Source organism: Colossoma macropomum, unplaced genomic scaffold (genome assembly GCF_904425465.1).
Source record: "Colossoma macropomum unplaced genomic scaffold, Colossoma_macropomum, whole genome shotgun sequence".
NCBI lineage: Eukaryota > Metazoa > Chordata > Actinopteri > Characiformes > Serrasalmidae > Colossoma > Colossoma macropomum.
In genome coordinates, this window is record NW_023494798.1 from 13675710 (window position 1) to 13701659 (window position 25950).

A 25950-nucleotide genomic window follows, 5' to 3' on the forward strand; every position below is an offset into this window, starting at 1 on the left:
CCCCCTGGTGTTCAGGGGTCCCATGTTTCCTGGCTACTTTAGAGTTGGCTGGCTGCTAACTCACTCGCCGTAGCGGCACTAATGCTAGCAATTCAATGGCAGTAAAATATCTGGTCTGACAATTCCTCTGAAAATGCTCTTTTCTAGTTTGGTAATGTGGTCTCCCACACAGTAATCGAGATCTTACACATGTCTTCTGTCTCTATCTTGAAAAATGAGCAACAGTTTACTCTTTCCACCTTGGAACTCTTGGACACTTGAGCAGGTTTTCTGAATTACAAATGTGTTGCAGCATATTGTAAATCAAAAGAACAAAAACAAGTTTTTCAGAGGTATCCCAGGCATTGGTAAAGCTGTTAAGCTATGAAGGACCAACTGGGTGAACCAGTCTGCTACAGTGCCGCCCTGAGGCAGACCAGGGATGCATCTCTAGTTAGTGAAGAATACCAACAGACAGAAGTCTTTTCCTTTAAGTTCTTCTGCCTATAATCCTGTTAATTAAGAAACACCAGTACATGGAATCTGTAAGGGTGTAGGTTGTGTCACAAAGCTACAAAAGGGCAACCCTCACTTTGCTGACAGTTTCAACACTTTCAGATGGAAACACTTAGCACTTGACCTGAGTCGTGTAACCACGTAATGCCCACTTGGTTTTTCTGCACAAGTCCTGTGATGTGTGGGGAACATCTCCAGGCAGTGTGTCTACATGTATGCTGTAACTAAGTATTAGATCAGCATCAGAGGCAGGCTGCTGAACTCCTCAGCATGTAGCTGGAGCAGCAGCATTGGAGGTCAATGGCAGACAGCCTGTCCCCTCCAGTATGCTCCTAGCCCATCCTCCTGCTCTCATCCCATTTCCTGTCCTCGCCTCCGGCTCCCCGCCCAGCCTCCTCTGCATCTGAAGGAGCAGACTGATAAATTATGCATCCCTGCGAGAGAAAAAGAGGCCAACGTCCCTTTTGTTTGGAGCCATATTTTCATCTCCCTGCCCAAAGCCCAAGCAGAGAGAGAGAGCGATATGGTTGGAGAAGAAGCTGACCTCTGCCCAAACTCAGGCGGAACGACAAGCCGTGTAATGAGCTTGAGGAGCACTGTGCTCCTGGTTAGATGAACACTACCGCCATGACAGCACTTCGTTTTGTCATTAATGCGCATGAATAACCTGTTCGTGTGTGCTATTGTTGAGAAGCCTCTCGAGGTGTATGCTATGAGATGAACAGTGATGACACTACAGGCTCTTAAGATAATGCAGACTCTCACCCTAGTGCGCCTTCAGGTGAAGAATGAGCCCAGCGCTTCATCTCCTCCAAACATAGGGACACTGTGTAGATTTCATATGAGGGATTTAGCAGCTGTTCAGTTCAGTCCCACTGCACCTTTTACTGACACTCTACCCCTCATGTATCTCTCATTCTTTTTTTCTTGTCTCGATTGTTATCTTCAGGCATTTAGAGGCCCATCTTCATCTCAACCAACAGCACACTCACTGTTTATTTCCTATTCTACCTCTCCTGTCCACCCTTTAATCTACTCTTCTCCTTTAATAACATGATTTCCCCATGCTGTTGTCTGTTCTCATTTTGAGACCCATCCTTCTCTCAATCAAAAGTTGTATACTCACTGTGTATCTTTCACTCTCTCTCCCACCCTTTCTGTATTCCCAGGTGGCTTCCCTACTCTTTCTCGAGCCATTAGTGAGTTTGTCTGTCTACGTTTCCACTCTATAGCCTGTACAGACACTGTGTTTGCTCAGGCTGACTGCGACCCTTCTCAGCTTTAACTCTTGAAGCCCTTTCTGGAGCCACCAGCCTGCAGTCTGAGGTGACTAAATCCTTTCCTCATTCCTCCACCCAGGCATCGTTCTTAGAACTCAGCCTCCATTAGGATCATCCACAGTTCAAGAAGAACCGCGCAGTAATTTGATTTCAGGGCCCTCATTAGCGTTTTCTACTAGAAGCCATGAGGATATGTCACATTCTCACAAATCACCGGGAGTCTGTTGGAATGACTGAGAACTTCAAATGCATTTTGATGAAAGACTAACCAATCATACCACAAAACCCAATGATCTATAATACATGGACTTCATCTGACCAAAAGTCAATTGAGAATGGTCATCTCTCATTTAATGTTTTGCCAGCTATGACTGTATCACTCCATTTTTTGCCTTATTTAAGCTCTGCTTACAGAACTGCTTTAGACATGACTCTTGCTAATGGAAATATTACTAGCAGTATGTATTCATCTGGCCAAGGACATGGTCTACTTATGAGTCCACTTAAGAGACCTGTAGGACCATATTCAACCATTAGCATTTCAGTGTAATAGAGCAATTTTCGGTTTACTCAGAGCAAAAAGCACTACACATACTGAGAAATCTGTGTTTATGGGGGGTGTGCATGAATGAATCATCCTGGAGCAAAAGGTAACAAGGCTCTAACCTCTGCCTTTTTTATATGAACTGCTACTCCAGGGAAGTAAAGACAATTGATTTTTTTCTCTCTCATCAATGAACTACGCACACCTTTGAGTGGCTGGAGATTAGCTGAATGTTTGACACCCCGTATTATCAAGCACCATCGCAAAGTGTACTACTGACAGAACCTTTTAAGATGTGCAAGCCTATTACAGTACAAATGATGACTCTCTTTCCCAGACGCACACCTGGGGGTTTATGGCAGATAGTGGCAGTGCACTTACTCCAATAAGCTGATCAGTGGAGGATATTGAGTCAGATACAGCCCCTGGCTTCGGACTGTCAGGGCTACCTCCGCTACCTACCACTTACACATGCCATGGGATCTCATTAGTTCTATGTGTAGCACACTTCACTATCACAGCCTTGTATGTACTGTGTCATTCACATGCCCTTTGTGTAGAGGTAAAGTCAAGCATGCATCAGTGTCTGTCACTGTCATGTCCATCCATCACACTTGCGTGCTCCTCACCTGTCAACTTTCTAATGAAATGTACTGACAACTTAAAAGAATGGCCTCCCAGTGTGCTTCCACACACACTCCTCTGTCACTGTCTTGGTACAAATCTCCTTAAAGCCATAAACAAGGATTTCATGCTACCCGAACAGTAGCCCTGGCAAATGTTTAAAAACAAAATCAGAAACTAGAGGCTTGTGAAGCAAAGTTCCCCTCCCCACATTCAGAAACAGGGCTGAATGCAATAAAAATCATTCATTCATATAAGGAAGCATATTTAAGGCTCTAAATAGTCTATATTTGGTGAAAATGTGAAAATGGAAATTAAGTACAGGTTATTCATTTTTCAGTGTCAGAAAAAAGCAGAAAAAATATTTAACAGAAAATTACAAAGAAACCTCAATGACTAAATATAATATCGAACTTTTCAGCATTTGTCTACTCATTGCCTTTATTGCAGCTTTCATGCTTTACAGGAGACTTGCTTTCCATTTTTCAAAGAAATCTGCAGGAATATTTTTCCCAGCCTCCAAAGTTAAGTCTGAGAAGTTGGTTGCATTTTCTACTTCTCACAGTCCAAGTAATCCTAAACGCATTCAGTGATGCTGAGGTCTGGAATCTGGGGTGGTCTGTCCATCAGCAGCAATGGTCATCAACACCTTCTTTGTATCATTTTTTTTAATTTTGTTTCCTTTTTTCAGTAAAGGCTTCCTGACAGCTACACATCCTTTCAGTTTTTTGGTCTGCCGCATCTTCACAGTTGTTAGAAGTCCCATTGTCTCTTCATATCTTTTTAATCATTTTTTTAACTCCAGTTTTGGAGTTTCTGTTTTTTTCACTTATTTTCCTTTGGCTTTCCCCATCCTTATGCTGGTGGATTATATTATACCTAATCTCCTCAGATATATCTCCTGAAAAATGAATATTTTAAATTTAATGGCTGTTTTGACTGGAAATTAAATAAATGAAGGTTGGTCTCTTGGGCTGGGAAATATAACAATGTTTATCGTGATGCCACAATATGCTTTTCTGAGCATATCATCGATATTGTCAGCATTTAAAAAACACTTCCCATGTTTGACTACAAAGACAGCATAATTAGTCCTGTTTAATTGGATTTAGTGTAGGGCAGTAAGTGAATATCAAAATCTCATAACTTGTTTTTATCTGTTTTTATTTTTTATTACACTTTTTGAAAACTCATTGGTCCAAAATGATGTGAAATAAAGTCTTGTTGCATTAATGTACAATAAAGTTTCCATTTTAAGATTTTCTTATGACAGCAACGAAAAATAATATTAGTATTAGTAATAGCATCCCAGATTGTGGCTTTTATGCCCTTACAAGTCAGTTATTCACAGCCAAACACATGTACAAACATAGATGAGCATGTGGTTGTAGTACTGTAAAAGAATCAGCACACTGAATTCTTTTCATGGTGTTCCCACGAATGCAGTCTAGACGGTGACTCCAGTTTAGAACAGCGTTAAAAAGAAACAACCAGTGATTCCCATTTTCTCACTATCTTTCCCTTGCACTCCCCTCCCCTCTCTCTATCTGTCTGCTTCTCTCTTAGGACTGGTGATGGGGCCTGTGCGGGCCTCGCCTTTAGCCCAGCCTGTGCTGGCTGTTCTGGGGCTCGTTATCGGCGTGTGGAGCCTCAACCCGGATGACCCTAACGTCTGCAGTCACTGGGAAAGGTGAGGAGTGCTGTCTTTCTCTCCTGTGCCTCACTCAGTCTTATCTTTCATTTAACACACTGCAGCATACACACTGCACTCCTCCACTCCCACCAACAGCTCACTGAACAGAGATCTTTTATTCAAAAGGCAAGGGGATTAGGATTGTAACATTGTAGTGCAGTGGTGTATGTCTGTGTAATTATTTGAGTATTAAACTGTGTCATATGCAGTCATCAGCAGGGCCAAAGGTACTAAAAAGCTTTACTTGAGTTAAAGAGGTCCTTTTAGAGGACATGCCGCAAAACAGGCATAATGAGAAAAGTTGAAACTGTTACGTTAAATGTGCAAAATTATCATTGTTGAAAGCTGGCCAAGGTTAATTTAGTATGGTTAGATTAAGTGCTGGTAGTAGTATAGCACATATTCATTGAGTATTTCAGATAGAGGGTCGGAGATGTGTCAAAAATATTATCCTATTATCCAAAAATATTAATACTACAAGACATTTTCACATTACAAAATATGTATCACAATATTTTTTTAGATTTAATGATTTGGCATAGACAAAATAGAACATGTAGTGCCACATATAAAGATATTACTATAACAAACAATAAACCTTCAATTACACTTATTTTTTATTCACTGTTTTACAAACTACACTAAATCCAACTATACAGGCTTATTATGCTCAACTGTATCCAACTAATATTAATTAAACATTTTAACTGAAAGGTTAAGAGACTAAAAAGTAAGTTTCAGGCAGTATAGTGAAAATATTCTGAACCTTAAATTATTTTTTGTCTTCAGAAATGTTCTGTGTTTACATATATCATCTGGGTAGTGGCTGTGTCTCAAAAGCACCCACCATCTTGACAGTTTAGAAGAATATTTATTTAAATGTTCATCTTTATAGTCTCAAAAATAATGTGCTAGTTAACAGTGCACTTTTGTGTGTTTCTGTGTTCTGTTTTAATGCATACTGAGCCAGATTCATAAAATGCACTACCACATTTAACATGGTGTTAAGAGCAAATAACATAACAGTAACATGTTATCTCATTTATAAACTAGGATTACTGGCCAGTTTTACTGTTGATATGTGTGATATTGGCACTACTGCCCTCATTTGCCACCCTGCAAAATAGCACTCTAATACCTCAGATCGTTTCCCTGGTAAGAAGCCAATATGGATTTTTATGGATTATTATTATCTTTTTATTATGTTTTAAATTACAAGAACACAGAGGTTAGCAGTACATTTTCTGTAGACACTCTAGATGGTATAGATGGTGGCATCTTTATAGACATACATTTAAAGCATTCACTGGAAGTAGAAGTAGACACGAAATAATGTGTAAATAGAATTTTTCCAGGTTATGGTGCAAGTCATATATTAATTTCTCCAAAGGTAACTACTTGGACATCTAATTTAACCACGTCTTAGAGGAACGAACATCAGACCGTGGTAACAAGAAGCATTTTTTAACAAAGTAAATTATAATATTTAAATGACAGTTGATGTTACCTGTTGTAGACTTTAAGAGAGTTTAGAAGATATATAGCTGGAGCAGATTGCAAATTGAATGTCAGTTGTTTGTTGGCTGGCAAAATGAATGAGTTTGCACTAACATTGTGTTTTGTCACAAGGCCAGAATCCATGCATAAAACACCTAAACACAGATGTATTAGGAAATATTTCTAACATTTTTCTGTATATTCTTTAAATACATTTATACATTTTCACGTGAACCTTAATAGTGGTACATTTAGGTAAGATCTTCTTACAAGTGTATGACCATAGCCTATATGGATTAAAATAACTTTTCTGTAACACTTTGCATGTCACACATTTAGGTCATCAACAAATAATGCACATACATCCATTCAGTTGATTAATCAAAGCAAATTTTGATCTGTTGGGATTTAGTATCTTGTCACACATTGCAACTGCAGTATATGAAGAGGAGAGTGATATGCTTGACAAGGATTTTAGATTGCTACAAACTTTTGCTTTGAACCATGTAAATGTTTGTGAGCACATTATTAAAGCAGTAGGCTGTAAGAGGTCCCGGTTTGTTCACACTTAGAAAATCAACACAACATGTAATTCAATCAGGGGCACCCAAACTTTTGTTGTAGTTTGTAAAAATGTTTTGTGCATATCAGGTGTTATTAAGAAGATCATGATGTACGCCCCCCTCCCTCCAAAAGTCCTGCCCATCCTGGTAGCTTTGCCACCAGGTCTGCATTACAGTGATTTCACCATGGTATGCAGATGTTGTTGCAGAGTTAATAAAACTCTATGACCCTTATTAGTCCCACAACGGAGAAATTTGACCTCCGCATTTTAACCCATCCGTGCAGTGAAACACCACATACACACTAGTGAACACACACACTAGTGAGCATACTTGCCCGGAGCGGTGGGCAGCCCACGGCACCTGGGGAGGAGTTGGGGATTAGGTGCCTTGCTCAAGGGCAGTTCAGTCACATACTGTCGGCTCAGGGGATCGAACCAGCGACTTTCCAGTCACAAGGCTGGTTCCCTAACCTTCAGCGCCCCCCCCCACAACATGCTAAAATACACAAGTGCTCAATAGATAGTTGTATTTACTTACAAAAAGCCCCAAAATGTCTGTTTTGTCTTGAATTTTAGTAGCAGTAAGTGCAAAATCGATCAAAAACATTTTGGCACAGAGTAGATCAGTTTGTGTTAAGCATATGTCTGATATGACTTAAATGCTATCCATCCTCTTACAGCAGGTGCAGATCAAGCAAAGATACTAAAGTAATGCTGTCTCCTCTCTCTTAGATAAGCTGCAGGTCCTCAACATGTTATCAAGTAAACGGATGATAGACATAGGTACAGTCTCAGTTGGTGTAGTCAGAAAGAATGTGATTTTGCTCTGTAGTTGCACTTACATGTTTAGGTCTAGGTTTTCAGGGTTTCTCAGCCTATGGGCTGTGGACCACCAGCGGGCTGTGAAGCACTCCTGGGTGGTCCACGGGCCTGTACTCAGGGGGAAGCAGTAGTTCGTAGTAGGCTGGTAATGGCACTGTGAGTCATAAAAACATAAGTGGGAAAAAGATAAACTTAATAATAATTAAATATCTAAGAATTAAACATTTTTATATTATAGCCAATATAAATATTAATAAAGAGGTACAAATAAAACCGGCTAATTAAACATCATCAGTTTGAGACAACACAGCCGTGGGCGTGTGATGTAGACAGCTAGCCAGAGATGGAAAAGTTTCTCAGGGCACTTTGTTTGGTGTGGACTTATCACACCTTTTTCTTTAGTTCACTCTGTTTTGACGTGTAAACAATTCACCCATATTCATGCTTATGGAAACGCACTCTGTGATCAAATTAGGGAATTCATCAACAGAGCTGGCTTTCCTTCTCTTCTAGAGGCACGTCAACACCGTACAGTCAGCATAATGACTGTTTTAATGACTGACTCTTTACAGACTCCCAGCACAAACTGCTGTTAAAAACAATAGACATGGAATGATAGCGAAGATATGTGTTTAACTCACGGATTGCGGTCGTGTATCAGCATCAGTGACCTGAGTGGTTACACTCAAATTGTTAAACCAATGACAAAGAGGCTGATATCAAGTAAGATTTATCATTATTGTTGATTGTGACTACTCTAATCCAAAAGCCCTGTGAGTGAAGTGTGGCTTGGCTATTTCAAATGGATCACAAAACCCCTCAAAACTAAAGAGACATCTTGAAACCAAACAATTACTCTTTTGGGAAAGCCAGTGGAGTGAAAACACGATGGACTGCTGCTCCAAATTACAGTCTGCATCTACCTTGTACATTTTTTTTTCGTTTTCCTCCTTTTAATGTCACTACAACCATGTGTTTTTAACATGTTTTATGATTTTAACAAACCTGTGAATTTTGCAGTCCCTACTGAGAACCACAATAGCCAATCTGATCTTTTTCAGGCCCTAATTCTCAGGTTTTCAGTGTCAGCATTTAGGAAAAGAAAAATACAGTTGTATTTTAGAAAAGTTTATTTTAGTTTTCCTGTTGGCCGCTATGCCTTGTAGTTATACACAGGTGGGCTTTGGGATGGAAACATTTGAAAACCCCTGACTGAGGTCACAGCACAAATATTTTTTTTTTCAGAATTAATGTTTCTTTGTTCTCACTAATTATATGTCAAGGGAATAACATTTCTACAAATTGAGTATCAAATTTAACTGAAAGCGGCACACTAACCTCTATCAGACCTGCTCCTTCAGCCCTGTCCGTATTTTTCAGCTTCTTTCTCTCCCTTGCCTTGCCTTGTTTATTAAAGATTTACAAGAGCTGATCAGTTAGTTCAGATTGTTACTTGAACTGGCAATGAGCTGCCACCTCTCTTAAAGAAATTTAATTCATCCATCTGCAGGTTGAGGGATACAAAATTGCATTATGATTAACACTATGTGACCTTAATGACGTTACCTTATGTATGGCTACTACTGATGTAACTGTAGTAAATACAGTTGTATGCAAAAGTTTGTATTTTAATGGAAAATAAGTTAACACTCATTTTCATCTACAGAGAACAAACTTTTGCTTATTTTAATTGAACATTTAATGCTCAATTACTGTTTATTGGCTGAATTCAACATATTGGGAAAAAAACATTCACAAAAGTTATGGCACGTTTTACGTTTAATTTTTTTTCCAATGTGTTAAACTCAGCAAATAAATAAAATTGCTCCCTAGAGGAGGTGTATACTTTTTTACCTTTGAAAATCAACACAACATAGCTTGTCAGGGTGTTAAAATTTTTGCACATGATTGTGCACAAGAAAAAGTTAGGAATCACTTGTCATATTAAGAATTGCTGTTATTTTATCATGACTTGACTTTTTATGTTTTTTTTAAGTTAGCAGAAAATCTCAAGTTTTTCCTAACTTCATTCTCAGTGTTTTACAGCTTTCTCAGTTATTTTTGAGTCATCTGTAGTTCTGTTTGCTGTTCTGGGCACATCTACAATTTCCTTCATATCTGTTTTTTTCACCCCTTTCTACTAATTGTTTAAAATCTGTGAAGTTGTAGAGCAGTAGCATCATAACATAACCATTCGTACATTTATCTAGAAATTTTATATTAACTTTAACTTTTGGCTTCTGGTATATATGAAAGCAAAGAACATAATAGAATAATAGAAGATCTGTGTAGTCATATCTTTGTAGTTATATTACATGTTACATATCCAAAAAAAATTATAGGCCAGCCAAAATCTCCAAAGCAGTTAGAATTTGAACTCAAATCAAGACTAAGTTAATTAAACTGCACTTGTTTTAATCAAGACTTCTGAACTGTATGTAGCATTGTTGTGGGGTTCAGTCCAGTGAACATTAGTTATTTGTTTTTTGGTATGAAACTTTAAACAGAATAGACTACTACTGTTTCTGTACAAACTCACACTCCTCCAGCAGCAGCTCTGCAATGTTTTTTCTTTTTGTTTCTGTCAGTGGATTAAAGTTCTAGTTACATTTGATTCTGCGTTGATATGTTTTGCAGTCGCCTATCAGATGACTTTCTGTTCTGCATTTTTATCAAATCGTACTTATACTTTCCTTCTTAACATCTGTAGTTCTGATTCTGAGATTATTGGGTTACTGTTATGTAGCATGTCCATTTTGGCACCCAAAAGGCCTACCTGTTGGTCTTTGTTGACATTTTGATTTTGATAGGACAAACATAGCAATGCCAAAATGGTGAGAAGAGACCAGTGCACTAATCACCCGTACAGTGACTTTATGAATAAGACTTTACAGTGCCACACATGTTGTGTGGAGTAGCATGAATCTGGCACTTTGTGTCATATTGTTATCTGTTTTAACACATTTCACACTTTCCCCTAGCATGCAATTGCAACTTAAAATATAATTAGGTTCACATCATAAGAGGTGTCATTGAGGTCTTCCAAGTAGTACTTTGTAGGCTATAGCTGTGCATTTGTAAACCTTTTTAAAGCAAAAGAAGCTTTTTTGACACGGTGCTTGCACAGATATCTTTATCTCTCCTTCTTGCATATATGTATTTACACCTTATATATCAACTTTTGATGCTGTCAAATATTGTTAACAAATTTACATGTGCCTGTTTGCAGCCCTAGAGGGGCGCTTAGGGGCAATGACTACATGAGGGAACAGCAAGCTAGTTGCCATTGCCAAGAAGGAGAAAGCCTGGGTGCATTCACTGCTGACCTTTACTAATATGCACAACACATCTGTTTGATTCCACTGCCTAGAGTGACCTGGCGCGAGCCATATGTTTGACACCACACAACACTACCAGCCACTCTCCAGCACTGTGTATGCCAGGCCAATGTAAGTGACAGCACTAATGATGATGACAAGGTGGTGGCCTGCAAGGCCCAATCAGCCCAACCTTGGCCAGCCTAGTGGCAGCCCTGGTCAAGAACCTTGACTGCCTGTGAAGAAGAGCCAGGAAGAGCCAGGGTGGAGCAGCCTAAGCTCATAGTAAAGTAAAAGAACTATTCTTGCTTTGGTGACATAATGACTCAAGTATAAATACGTTTTCCAGAAAAAAGTAACTTGAGCAGGATGACATAAATTTCAGGCCAGAAAAATACTTAAGCACTGAGCTCCTTATATAACTGCAGTGGAGCTTCTTAGTCTACCCAATACGTTTTAGCAGAGGAACTGAATGTGTTCAGTTTTATTCTAAAATAAAACGATAAACGTCGTAAGTCAGAGGTGAATTATATAGCATAATAAAACTAAACACAAAACAGCAATTCATAACTAAAATGTAACAAGTAAAAGAGTGTAGTCTTTTCTTTGTTAATATACTTGAGTCTAACTAAAATTATCATCAAATACTAAGAAAATGATCAAATACATCAAAAATGCACTTATGTACATGGAAATAAGACTACTTACTACCCATCTCTGCCTGGAGCTGTTTGTGGACTGCAGCCTTGAAGGTCACAATTTCTGGGCCTTGGTGCATGGGTAAGTCCAGAACAGTTTAGTGTTTTACCTGCTCTAACACGCCAACTAAATATCGGCACATTAACTGATGAATCAGCTGTGTTTTTGCAGAAAGATCACTAAACTTTGCAAGAACCAGTCCCTCCACACCCTGCTTTAAGTGGATACTGGGTCTACCATTTCCCTTATTCAGTTTTGTAAGCTCCCGAGAACTTATGGCTCGTGCTTTCCTGGCTGGATACTCCTCCAGTGTGCACAAAAAGGTGGTGATGGACACTGGGGAGAGGAAGCTACCTATGGATTCTAGCTAGACTTTGCAGTGTTTATGCTTGTCTTTGAGGAAGTCCTGACCTGGGCCTTTAAGACCACTTCTCTAGCTGCTTTCTAGCCTCCCTAGATACTTAATCGCATCTTTCATTTGGACTCTCTGCAGTTCCCACTCAGAGATTTCATGTTGTTGGGATTATGCTGTTATGTATCTGTCACATGCAATATACTTTCCTGTTAGTGTTCACTCTCTTATAATTTACTTATATACTCAATTCACACCCTAATACTTCGCTCTGCCTTATGCACTTTACACTCTTTATACTGTTTAGTGATACTGCACATTAATATTGTATTCCCTTTATTGTTCTGTATGTATTGTTTATTGTGTCTACAATTGCAGTAGTGTTTATTATTAATATGCATCTTGTCTAATTACAGTACGTGTCTGCTTCTCTACAGTCTTCTCATTTTGCATTCTTGTTTACTTGTAGTGTATGCAGCTCTGACTACTGTGTACACAGCCCCTGCCTTGTTTTGTTGTTGCATCAAGGCCCTGAAGTAATGTGTGGAAATAGAGTTCTTCTTGAGTCTTAAATAGATCTGTTACTATATATGCACTTAATTAATGATTAAAAAAAAATCCAGTTGTGGGGTTCTTTAGCCTCTTTGTGTAGGGACACTTTATGATTGTACATTGTTGAGCAATGGTTCTACTGTAATAAAGTGTCAAGACAAGCCTAAAAGGGATCTTTAATGATAAATGCAGTGCTGTGCAAAAGTCAGAGACCACCCTTCATTTATGTAATTTCCACTACGCTAGTAAGTACGATATTTTCATTTTTCAGGAAATATTTCTGTAAAGAATAGACATAAGATAATCCATCTGCATATAAAAAAGGGGAAAAAGCAGGTGTTTTCCAAAACTGGAGTTTAACAAATTATTAAAGTATCTAGAGAACATCTACACTCTAAAAGTGTAGTGTTAAATAACACCACACTTACTTGCATTACTCATTTAGACTTGCAAATTTCTTCGAAAAACTGAAAGCAAGTCTGCTGAAAAGAATGGAAGCTGTAATAAAGGCAAGGTGTGGACACATATGTAATAGAAAAAATGACATTATGTTCAGTTGTTTGAGACTTCTGTGTAATTTCCTGTTAAATATATGTTTCTGCCTTTTTTATGAAAAATTAGTAACTTGTACTTAATGACCACTTTGACTGTAAATTCTATGAAATATAGTCTCTGAGTTTTGCACAGAACTGTATATAGACTGCATTTGAGACCGGGGTGACGTTTCTGGGGTGACGGTTCTACTAACAGAGGTTGCGTAGAGGGGAAGAGCATGAATATTAGAAGCTGCAGGTCTCAGACATGCTGTACCATGCTGAGATGAGAACTATTTCAGTGTTATTGCCATCAATCCCAGCAGTATTCCTCAGACTACAAAAGCACCCTTTCTGAATCTGAAACGACCATTCAATAGGGATAAAGCGTTTTCATATTTAAATGCCTTCATTTAGAAGGCCACAACTTTATCAGGATCTCTTTAAATACAGAGCACCTGAATATAAGTAGGTTTGAATATCATGTTACTGACACAGCTTGCATATTTAGAACATATTCTGGAGTTGGCAAGCATCACACAGCTTCTGAGAGTTTTAGAAGATCTCCTTCGACTTTCCTGACTGTATTGACATCTTGAGACAGTTGACAGGATGTGAAGGACAGCATTTGGGGAGTGTTGATTTGGGGACACTTGCCAGCCTTTAGGGATCAGTTACAATCAGAAAATGCTGAGGAGATTATTGATCTTGTTAAGTTGAGCCGTCCCCGGAGAGGCAGAGGAGGGAACGACAAAGAGGAAGATTTTGTGTGCGTGTGTGAGTGAGGATAAGTTGCTAAAAATGAAACAGGCCTTAAATTGATCAATGCACTCTCGTCCTAATCAATCTTTGCAAGCATATTGCCGGAATAATTATGAGTTGTGCAAGAGGGTGTCAGTAATGAAAAATAAGCAGGAATGATTTCCTCCACAGAGGGGTGGAGACAACGCTGCAGGGATATATGAGCTTACACTTTGCCTTACTGAAGGAGGATATTTGGGGGGGTTTGGTGTCACTTTGCTGGCTGCAGTGTAACAAAATGACATTAAAATGATTAGTAAAGATGAACATTTGTTATGGATTTGAAGTTGTGTTGTGAATGAAGATGTGAAGCTAGCCTGATTTCAGCTTCACCTTTTGGAAGAACTAGTAACAAGTGCAGTGATTATGGAATGTGTAAGGTAGTGCTGCATGATGTATAGTCTATACCAGTGTATAGGTATGAAAATCTTGACTTTTAGTTTTAATAGTAATGATAGACATCAAGGATCCATAAAAACTAGGTTTGCACTGATATGTACAGAGATGTAACATTTATTTTTTGAAGGTTACAAACAAGGTAAAATGAATAAAACGCAGACATTTCAGCTCAGTAGCCCAGCGACACTTAAACATTCTACTATTCACAATGTAAAATATCATTTGAAATATCTGCCAAATCTAAAAATCTTCCGATACTGATATGATTCCATATATGAAGTCATTTCAAAGAAAACTGAAAAAAACAGTTCAGCCAAAAAAAAAAACTATGGCAAGTTTATTGGATTTTCATTCTTTTAGCATCATGTACCAACATTCAGAAATTGAGAGTTGACTTTGTAAACTGATATCAGTTGCAAACTGATATCATGACATATTTGGAAAATATTGTGATATTGAATTTTGTCAATACCTCCATGGTACAAATATGAAGTATAAAGTCAGCAACTTAATGTTTTATGTCAAATGATACCATTTTAAAATGATCAAATTCTCAGCTGTTTATTGCTATTTCAGAACATTTCTCCTCTTACTTGTCTTACTAGTCTGGCACAAAGGCATTGAAAGCATAATTAGTAAAATCTGAAATTTGATTCTACATTCTCCTCCACGCTCTCCTCTTAGCTATGCAGTGACTGTGCAGGAGTCGTACGCTCATCCGTTCGACCAGATCTACTACACCAGGTGCACGGACATCCTCAACTGGTTCAAGTGCACCAGACACAGGTAAAAACTAATCCTGAGTTGTCCCTTGCTTTTGACCTCCTGACCCCACCATCCATCCTGTATACCCTAACAGCTCCTGACAACCCCCTCCCATCCCCCAGCTTGAAGTATTAAAAGCTACGAGTCAGAAAGGGTGCTGAGTGTGCCTCTGTCTAATAGCACTGTGCTAATGTAACTGACAGTGATTGCAGTGGTCGGAGCCGAGATGGAAATGGCCCTTTGACTGTCATCAGACACTGCATCAGTTTTAATGGCCACATTAAAGACTTTATCGTTGACATTCCCAGATAAAAGCGGCGCACACAATGAGTCACTGCCCCGCCATATTCCCCGTCAAAGGGAGACGTCCTTCACCCGCTGCTGAAACTTTTCTTTAATTCATTTTAATTATGTTTATTTCTCTCTCTGGTGTTCTTTAGAAAAGTGGTTCAAGGCTAATGCTAACCAGCGGCTATACTCCTCCTTATGTGCTCCACTGGAATTTACCTGCCAGCTTACTGCTGATTTTCTCTTTCACCTGTGTGTATCCATTCCAGAATCAGCTACAAGACAGCATACCGGCGGGGGGTGCGCACCATGTACCGCCGCCGCTCCCAGTGCTGCCCCGGCTATTTTGAGAGTGGAGACCTGTGTGTCCGTAAGTGTCTTTCCCCGTTTTTACATGCTAATTTCCCCTTAAATCAACACAGCCCAATTCCCACCCTTTTCGCTAGCAGTTATGGGCCACAATAAAAGCATTCATCTCTTCTGCCTGCCTGAGCAATGCCCTCTCAAGCCTTTAGCTCTCCCCTCCTCTCCCTCTGGAGACATTTATCAGACTCTTAGCCATCTTGGAGGCATTTGTCCAACTCCATACCTCAGATGTAATTTGTTCCTTTCATTATTGTCCCTACTCATGTTCTACAGTCCTCAAAATGCCTGGTTTAATACAACACAAAAAAATTAATAGAATTAATTTATCATACCATTTAAGAGTTAGACGTCCCAGGGTCGATTTCTTTGAGAATACATAGCCCTCATTCTTATCGTGCCCACAATAACAGAGTGCTAAAGAATGCTAGAAATTTCTGGTGCTCAGGGCCAGGTTGTGGACTCGGCTCCACAATTGTTCATGTTGATGGGAGAATACTTGTGTTTTATGGTATTTATTTATTTATTATTATTATTATTTTTTTGCATCTACCTGGACGCGCCAGACTGTAAAAGTGCGTGGGTAGACTCTTGGTCCTCTTGTCGCATAAGGGCCAGGCTCGATTTTCCCCTAATTCACTTTAATCATGAGTGAGTGGATCCTATCAGTCAGCCAAGACCTCTGAGGACACGGTTCAGCAGTTGTTTGACAACACGCTAAAATCTCAGAGTGAAAGGACCTCACCCAGCCCTGTGTCAAGGTGATGGAGTAAATGACAATTTCTCTAAGCTCCAGGGAAGGGATAAGAATCAACACACGTAGCATAACGGATAATGGGATTTGATACATCCACGGCTACTCAACATTATTAACCGTGGGACAGGCCTGACTTTCTGATAGATATCTATTTAGTATGCGCTCAGAATAGCTGGGGTGTTTTTTCCCCCCTTGTGGCACTAACCTGTGATGATTGCAGTGTCACACACCCTCTGCATATAGTATGTCCGGATGAAATGCACACAGAAACTGGCCATGTGTATTGTTTGCTGTAGTTACATGCTGTCATTCATTCTGTGTTTGCTCACTGTTGTGTTAGATAACATGTATCTTCCTTTTCTGTTGTGTTGCATCACTGTTCTTATGAAACCCCATAACCTGAATCAATCCCACCTGATCTGTTGAGTTATCGCCTTCCAAAGTCCTTGATTAGTTGAATTAGGCATAGTAGATTTGGGTTGGAGGTAAAACCTGCAGGAATGTAGATCTCCAGGAGGAGCAGGGAAGAACTTCAAAGAAAGCCCAAAGATTTATGTTAAAAAAAAATAATGTCCGTTTTTTAAGTTCATTTTTATTTGTGTTGTATTTAAACACTGCACTGATAATTTTTGATTGCCAACAGGAAATTATTTAAGCAGGATTTGTTTTCTCCACAAGTTCAAATTCAGGTTATTTTACTTTATTTGTACCCAGAGGTAAATTTGGTTTGCAGTAGAGTCAACATCCAGCTTGATACTCATTTTACAAACAACACAAATTACTGGTGATTAACATAAAAACATAAAAAATGCTGAAGGTTCCAGTCCTCTGTTCAGTGTTACTGCAGCCTGTTTATCTGAATAACAACTGCTAAAACAAAGCTGTTTTTATATCACTTTGCTCTGCACTTTGGGATTATAAACCTACTCCCAGAGGGAAGAAGCTGAAATTCAGTGTTTAAAGGGTGAGAGTCATCATTTAAAATCGAATCAGATATCCGCTTTAACTGGTGTCTGGTTTACAGAGAGTCTAGAATAATTTGATTCACTGGTCAGCCTACCAGACCATTTAACAATTTGATTCAGAGAATTTCTGTTCTTTAAACACGGCTTCACAGTTTGCTTTAGAGTTAAATTTTGAGTCAATAATTGTCCCAAGATTGTACACATTCCACTATCTGACTCATAATAGGTATGATTTCATATCTATTCCACATATTGCACAGTATCTAAGTGGACACAGCCAAATGAGCTCTCCCATTGGTTAGGACTTCATGAGCTGGACTAACGTGTCATATTAACCACCATTAACTATTACTAGGAAGTAGCTGGTATTGTGGGCACAGTCATGTTTTGATGTACAGTGCGTGAGACCAAAAACCTCACTCTTAGCCTTCTGGAAGTTCCAGATATATCACTGACTGTGAGTACGAATGGTAGCCTGACCAATGCATTTCAATCAGATGTTAGTAATGGAAAACAGTGGCTGCTCTATGCCAGGGCATCTCTAAAATGGCTACAAGGTAAAATCTATATTAATATGTCTGTTTAAGCTTCAAATAAAACATAAACTTGGAATGTCTTCAAATATCCATATGTAATCTAAAACATCCAAAAAATGTTGTGAACCCCCATTAGCACCGCGCTCAAATATTACCAGAATCCCATAGGCGTGCTAGCAGAAATTAGGATTATTGTAGGAATGTTTTTCCCTCTGGTTTTAACAAGGTTTTGACATTTATGAGCCAAACCAAAGACTTTGCTCTAATAGTAGTCATGTTTCGCCACTGAGGAGAAGGGTTGGTGGCCACTAATCTAGAATGAATGCAGCAGGAAGATGTTTGAACATTTTATCTTAGAAGAAAGATTTCCTAGGCTACATTAATTTTGTATTTAACTTAATCCTATACTTTGCTAAGGTTTTCTAGTTTGTGGGACTTTTAGTTTAGCTGGGGGAAAAAAAAAGAAAAAAAAGACACTCGCACACAGCAGTCCAGTCAAATCACGTATTTATTTCAGCCTCTCTGTTTATAATGGTGAATTAAGCTGCTGATCTTTGAAGCAACAGAGACAGGTCTGCTATGCCTCATGAATATGTGAAGTAACAAAAGAGCTAACCATCATCCCTGCTGATGGTGAATAAAAATGCAGCAGTTTAAAATGCAACATTATAAATTGTAGTCTCCTGAAGGCATGAATAAGTCTCCCCAAGTCGTTCACGTTGGGCAATCTGTAAGTCTGCCATTGCTAAATTAACCAAAATAACATATTTTCATTTAAATGAGCTGGCCTTTTATATATAGTGGGCCTTTTAATGTAGTGGCTTTACCTTGTAATTCTGCAGCATAATTTTAACTTTTATGTGAGTAATTGGTATCTTTAACTCAAGCTGAAGGTTTTAGAGATTTTTCCATTACCACACTATACTGTGGTTTATCAGCAATGTGCATAATAGAAGGTGAATATATCCTGCATAATCTTTTCAAGCACACTTGAATCACCCTAGGCTAATTACAGCCTGTTTCTTCTGCCAGTGAATTTCCAGGACAACAAAAAAGAATCAAGGGAATGTACAGGACTGCTGTCATGGACCTGTGTATGCTGTGGGAGCTCAATAGCACCCAGCAACTCAATAACGCCCAGAAGAAGAGCCACCAACAACCAATATGCTGATTACAAACTTACAATGCGGTTATTTACGGTCACATTAATTCTTCAATTGATTTTCATTTGTTGTTCTGTATCAAAGGGAATTTTACTCATTTTGATGAAACAGACACAGAAACCCAACAGTTGTTGTGCCACTGTCGTTAGACAGAGAGCAGACAACTCATCACCCTTTGTTGTTTGATTTGGAAGCCCTCAATTATTAATATGGGCTATAGAGAATACATTTCATGCAACAGGAATGAAGGGATGTTCCAGCATCAGGCTGTTTCAAAACTCCCTCCCCACATGTTATCTTACAACAACTCCGTGACTGAGAAAGCAGAGAATTCAGTGTCAACCTCTGGCAACTTTTTTTCACTGAGGGAAAAAAGAATGATCTAATTTTTCTGCCCTTATTGACTGAAACAGAGGCATGTTCTGTCTGTAGCCTGAAGGCTCAAACCAACTAACAGCCGTGGGATTAGCTACAGCTGGGCTGGGGAACTGTTTTGACATTGTCCGGGGGTCTTCGTGTAGCAGGGGAACGACAGTAATCAATAATGTTTTCATTACCACACAATAGCTGCCACAACTACACAGTAGCAGTCACTCCAATAATAGAGCATCACCATCTGTGGGGAAAAATGGTAAACATAAATATTGTTTCTCCCTGTTGGCCTTCCACAGCATATTCTCCTCCACTGGGTTACAGTGTGTAACTGTAAGCCTCTCCGTCACAGGCAGAGTTATCAGTTTCCAGAGTTTTCAGCTTTAATTGGATTATTTTAAAAGTGGCCAACAGAAGACAAGAAATGTGAAGATTAGAGTGAGATTAGATTTAGATGAAAATTTAATTATTATGATGTGTATTAAGTTGTGCGTGTGGCCAGGTTCAGTCAGGTGTGCGGTGTGTGTGCAGGCTCTCTTTTTGCTGGTTCTGCATAGCTCTGCTCTGTGGCTAATCCTTCTGTTCTCACCGGCAGGATTAAAAGCTTTGTAGCGGTGCCGATGTTCAGCGCATAGGGACAAGAGTCTGCATTAGAACCGTTTTCATTATGTATGTGTTGATGCTTGCTTTTCTCCTCAAAATTAACTGCCTGGTTTTTAGGTTTTATCTCTTCATAAGTGCCTTCTTTAAGCAGTTTTTCTCCTCTAGTGGCAACGAATCTCCCCCATGTGTGCCTGCTAAATTGTAAGGTCATGCTATAACTCACAAGATTGTTGGACTGCTTTAAAGCCCTAATCAGGAGCTGCCGAAACTGTGTCGTGGCCTGTCTAGCACTAGTTTTCTAAGAGAGAACTTGGTAAATGTACCCTTTATATCCTATAGTGCATGTGTTATTTGAAAGCCTGTGTTGTTTAATAGGCCCATTTCATGTAAAACTAAATATTTTTTTAACTACAAGACGATGATGTACAGTGTAAACATTGTTTCAAAGTTTCAAAACATACAGTTCACTCGTCAATCCATTCATTCCAGATATGGACAAAAACACGCTGTTTTGAATCCATTGTTTTTTATGATGTCATGAAAACCAAATAATTTACATACAGTCAAATGCAAAAGTTTTAACACCCCCCGCTTAAATCACCTGTTTTATTGATTTTCTAAGTGAAAATAAGTTAACACATCATCTACAGCAGTGGTCACCATCGCTGGTCCTGGAGATCTACAGTGCTGTGAAAAAGTATATGCCTCCTTTAATTTCTGCTATTTTTGCTTCCAACTAATTTTAATATAAAGCCAACACAAAACATAGCTTTTAAATGACCATTTCATTTTTGAAGATAAAGATTAATTTAAAATCTACATCACCCATGTGAAAAAGTATTTGTCCTAAACCTAAAAACTGGTTGTGCAACGTTTGCAATAACTTGCGATGAGTCTTTTACATCGCTGTGGAGGAATTTTTTTGCACTCTTCTTTGCAGAACTGTTTATTTTGGCTTCATTGGAGGGTTTTCAAACATGAACTGCCCATTTAAGGTCTTGCCTCAGCATCTCAGTGGGATTCAAGTCAGGACTTTAACTTGTCCACTCCAAAACAATACTTGAAATTTGTTTCTTTTGAGCTGTTCAGAGGTGGAATTGCTTGTGTGCTTCATTGTCCTGCTGCATAACTGCTGTTTTTGGCACATGCAAGATGAGACTTTCTGTTCTTTTGGTCAGCAGTAGTTTGTGCCTTGCAACTCTCTTATGGAAGCCATTTTTGCCCAGAGTCTTTTTTATTGTGGAATCACATACATTGACCATAATTGAGGCAAGTGAGGCCTGCAGTTCTTTAGATGTTCATCTGGGTTTGTTTTGTGAACTCCCGAATGAGTCATTGATTCACTCTTGGTGAAATTTTGGTAAGCTGACCACAGCTGGGAAGGTTGATCACTGTTTCAAGTTTTCTCCATTTCTCCACTGGCCCTTACTATGGTTCGCTGTGCCATAGCAATGCCTTTGTAACCCTTTCCAGTAGGGGTGGGAATCTCTAGACACCTCACGATTCGATTCGATTACGATCTCGATGCATCTTTTTTTTCTATATAGCATTTATATTTTCTCACTGTGTGAGCTCAAGTTTCAAGTTCAAGTTTCAAGTTTATTTGTCATTTGCACAACATGTCAGGACATTTATGCATTGAAATGCTTGTGGTGAGGCTCAGCTAATCACTCTACAGAAAGTAAATAAGTAAAAATAAAAATACAAGAAAAACCAACTGAAATATATTAAATATACACAAAATACACACAGAATATAGAGACAATATACATTTTAAAGTGACTAAGTGACTCAGTGTTATTGTTATTTAAAGTGACTTGGTACTTTTAAAGCAGAGTATTTTTAATGATCCATAATGAACTTACTTCCAAAATCTTTTTTAATAAAACAAATGGAAGTGATGTGGCAAGTGAACTAGAAGGCTCTCATTCAGTGCTCTTGTTTGGAGCACGAGAAGCTGCTGTTACTCATCTGCGATAAAATGCGCAGTTACGGTGAAATAAGATCCAGTGGTAATGGATGTCCACACAGCATGTTACAGCTATTCTACCCGTTTTCTTTAGTGATTTTATAACTTCGGTTTTGGTCTCGTTGTAGAGACGAGGGGGATCGCTGTGTCAGTAAAGTATCTTTGAGATGGGACATGTGAAACATAGCACAAAAGCCCTGTTTCGCAACGACTGAGAACCGGCGTGCAGACTGCAGGTCACATAGCAACAACGCGTTATTCGCATTTATAAACGGCGCAGTTTCCTGGTACGTTAAATCTGCAACGAGAGACTGTCACACACTAAAAAGTGGCGAAGCTGAAGTCGCTTCTCTTTCGAATTCTCCCATTCCACCTCAAATGGTGCCGCATTTACATTCAGTGCCTCAGTAAGAATTTAAGGTGGAACGGGTAAATTCGAACAAGAAGCTGGAGAATAAGAAGCGACTTCAGCCTCGGAAAACAGTCGAACATTTTACAAGAAACTGATCTACGTCTGAGGAAAAGTTTTCTGGCGGAGATGGGAGGAAAGCGGCTGTAGCTGAAGCTTAAAGCAGAGCGAAGTAAATCTGCGTTTTCGTTTATATTGTTTAGCCTATACTAGGACATCATCACATACTGAGACATACTGGACATTAAATGTTGCGGCTCCCAAGATGGTTTGATTTTTGTTGAAAGGACAAAATGTTATAATTTTGGGTTGTGACTCCTGATCTAACCTGGCTTTAATGCAGAGGCTGCCGGTCGGGTTTCTCGCTCTTCCACTTGTGTTTTTGTTATGTGCCGCCACAGACTGTCTGGGCGCTGCACTTCCGCATTCCAAGTTCTGCCTTTTGCATTCCGTCAACATTACGGTATAAATTAAATATTTAGAAAATCGATTTTTGACATTTGTGAATTGATTCAGTATCGTTCACGTCCGCATCACGATGCATCTAAGAATCGATTTTTTCCCTCACCCCTACTTTCCAGACTGGTAGCTTTCAATGACTTTGTTTCGCGTCTGTATTTGAATCTCTTTAGAACATAGCATCATGCTGTTTTTTGAGATCTAGCCTGCTTCACATTGCCAGACAGGTTCTGTTTGTGTAGGTTCAACAGGTCTGGCAGTATTCATGTCTGGATGTGGCTAGTGAAATTGAACCCAGTAGTCAGTTGAATTTGGTTAACTGGTTGATTTAGTAGCTAAGGGGGCAAATTATTTTTTCACATAGGGCCAGGTAGGGCTGAACAGCACTGTTACTTCAATAAATAAAATCATCATTTAAAATCAGCAATTTGTGTTAACTTGGGTTATCTTTGCCCAATATTAAAATTAGTTTAATGATCTGAAATCTTCACGTTTCATATGAATATGCAAAAATAGAAGAAATTGGTAAGAGGACAAATACTTTTTAATAGCACTGTACCTTCCTGCAGAGTCTGTTCTGATCACAATCTGCCACACCTGCTCCACATAGTTAACTTCCTGAAGTCCTTTATTGGCTGGATCAGATGGGTTAGTGTTAGGTAAGGGGGGAGCAGCATGTTAGATGCAGGTTTGAATTAAACTCCGCAGGAAAGCAGATTTCCAGGAGGAGAGTTTATTAGAGGAGTGATTACTGCTTTACAGAGAGCAAACTTAAATAGGGTATTTTCTATAGATTTTAGTGAACAATTTCTCCTTATTTGCTGTGTTTAACATATTGGAAAAGGAAAAACACTATAAAATGTGCCAAAACCTATATTTTATGTTTTGTTTTTTTCCAAAGTGTTTTCCAATATTCAGCAAATAAACAGTAATTTGCAATAAAATGTGTAGAAATGTGTTCACTGTGGAGGATACATACTTAATTTCACAACAAAACATTTCATTTGACCAACATATACGATTGTATATCCTCCTATTCGGCAAACCGCAGTTTAGCCCTGCCCATTGTTGCTAAAGTTATAAGGAGTATTTTAGCCTGCACTGCTTTCTGAATAAAGCCCAAAACAGGGCAGCAAATCAGAACGGAGGTCATTTACTTACATCAATCTTAAAGGCACCATAACAGAAACAGCCTGTTTAATTCTAAGGGGTAAAAAAAAGTTGGAAAATAATTGTAAAAATGTAAAATGAATTATGTGTTTTTTGTACATAAAACCACATAAATGTCATATATGGAGCGCAAGAAAAAAATAAAATGCAAGGAAATGTATGATATAGGCCCTTTAAGTCATGAAGGCTAGCTTGCCACAGTATCTGACTAGGGATTTACCAGCATTGTATAGGTTTATGCTCTGCCCACCCTTGTCTTCACTTATGTGCCAATAAATCTTTATGTGCTAAACCTTGATCTCTGAATGTATTGGATTGTTGTGAAGCTACAATGCATAGTCTGCATTTTAGGAGTCCTTTCTTTAGGTTGCCACAAAGAGAGGTGATGCATTGCGTTATTCTCACAGCTTAGTTGATTTATTTGTATTGAATACATTTTAGAATGCCCATTATGCATTTAGAGTTGACTTTAATCTCGAGTGGTTTTATATTGAACATGCTTTATTGATAAAGCATGGTAATATTAGTCAGTTTAGTTTAACTTCCAGAACTAATGCATAGTAGTACTGGTCAGCGTTTCTTTTTTTAACGCTGAACTTTAAAAGTGCCTTGATTGTACTTTAATGAGACTTTGGGGCTCAATAGGAGGTCTTACGTGAAGCCTCACCAGTTTTAGCCTCTGCCATCTGGATGAGGGAGTGGGAGAGTCTCGACTGGTTAGCGATGCAGCATTAATGAAGCAATGGACGTGCTGCTGCTGCTTGCTGGAGAATTAGCCTAAGATGGTTTAATAAAGTCTCATGCACCAAGCTCAAGTAGATTTCACATTTTGAGTTTTAATGATGGCGGAGATGATGAGGTCTCTCCTTTAAAAGGATTGGGATGCCTTTGATTTCTGCTCTTTTTTGGTGTTGTTCCTAGTTTTTGCAGCTTCAAAGTCCCATCTCTTATAGATTGAGGTGAGTTGAGTTACTTTTGGGGCTAGAGTTTGCTTCCTGCTTCAGGGGGCTTTGCGGACACGGCTTCATTAACTGTTTATATTTATGAGATTACCCAGAACTTTCTTCCTGCTTAGCTTTCTAGGATGTGTTGTTTTGTGAAGTAGGACAGGTGAATCATCTCCCTGCCTTCGCTGTCCTTATCTAACTGCGGAGCTCGAGTAAGAACCTGATTAGAGCTTGAGAGCTGCAACTCCGGTGTTTTCACCCCATAAAAGTTTCTCTGTTTTATTAGTCCATCCGTTAAATAATGTCCAATCTATTAATACCTTGTGCCAATCACCAGTTAGCTCTATTATTAAATGGTGAGATAACACTTCAGTATAATGAGTCTGATTAGCTTTTTATCAAGATGAAAGACTCAATTTTCTACCAGAGTCCATAGATTCTGTAGTAGAAGGAAGGAGACACATTGAAAGTTAATTAAAATGCAAGCCCTCTTTTTTCCACACGTATTAAATGAACGTTCATCAGTTCAGATCTCCGGGGAAGGTATATGTTATCCTTTCACCCACATTTCCTAACTTCATTTTCATTTGTTCAGAAGATACGACAGTATGTTTCTGCTTCCAGCTGATCAGAAACTGCTGATTGTAGCAGAAATACATCATGTCATGTGGTGACATTGGATTTTTTATTTATTTTTTCTACTTTGCTTGTCTTTGAATAGTCTCATTGATTTCAAGAAGTCGATTTTGACGTCTTTGTCAGCATAAAGTGCCACAGGGTGTTTTTTGTTTGTTTGTTTTAATGGCAAAAGAGGAACTGTATGTTTGAACGCCAGGTTTTTCATTGCTGTGTAAATCTGTGCTGGATTATTTGGCAGTGGCAGGTTTTAGCATTTCTGCATGTGGAGCGTTTCTACGATTAGAGCTGCTGTCCTCTGGGTGTTTGGGATTGTCTCTCATTCTCTCTCTCTCTCTCTCTCTCTCTCTCTCTCTCTCTCTCTATCCCCTCACT

General features: G+C 38.9%; 1 protein-coding gene across 1 annotated transcript in view; it reads left to right on the plus strand.

The window, feature by feature from the left end:
- The first annotated feature begins 1743 nt into the window (after positions 1-1743).
- megf11 (multiple EGF-like-domains 11) overlaps positions 1744-25950 on the plus strand; it is a 116298-nt gene continuing 92091 nt past the window's right edge. The window contains exons 1-4 of the mRNA XM_036584599.1: positions 1744-1821; positions 4510-4633; positions 14858-14959; positions 15496-15596. Of these exons, the coding sequence (XP_036440492.1) occupies positions 4518-4633; positions 14858-14959; positions 15496-15596 (319 nt within the window). The 5' untranslated portion in view covers positions 1744-1821; positions 4510-4517. The remainder of the gene's footprint in view (positions 1822-4509; positions 4634-14857; positions 14960-15495; positions 15597-25950) is intronic.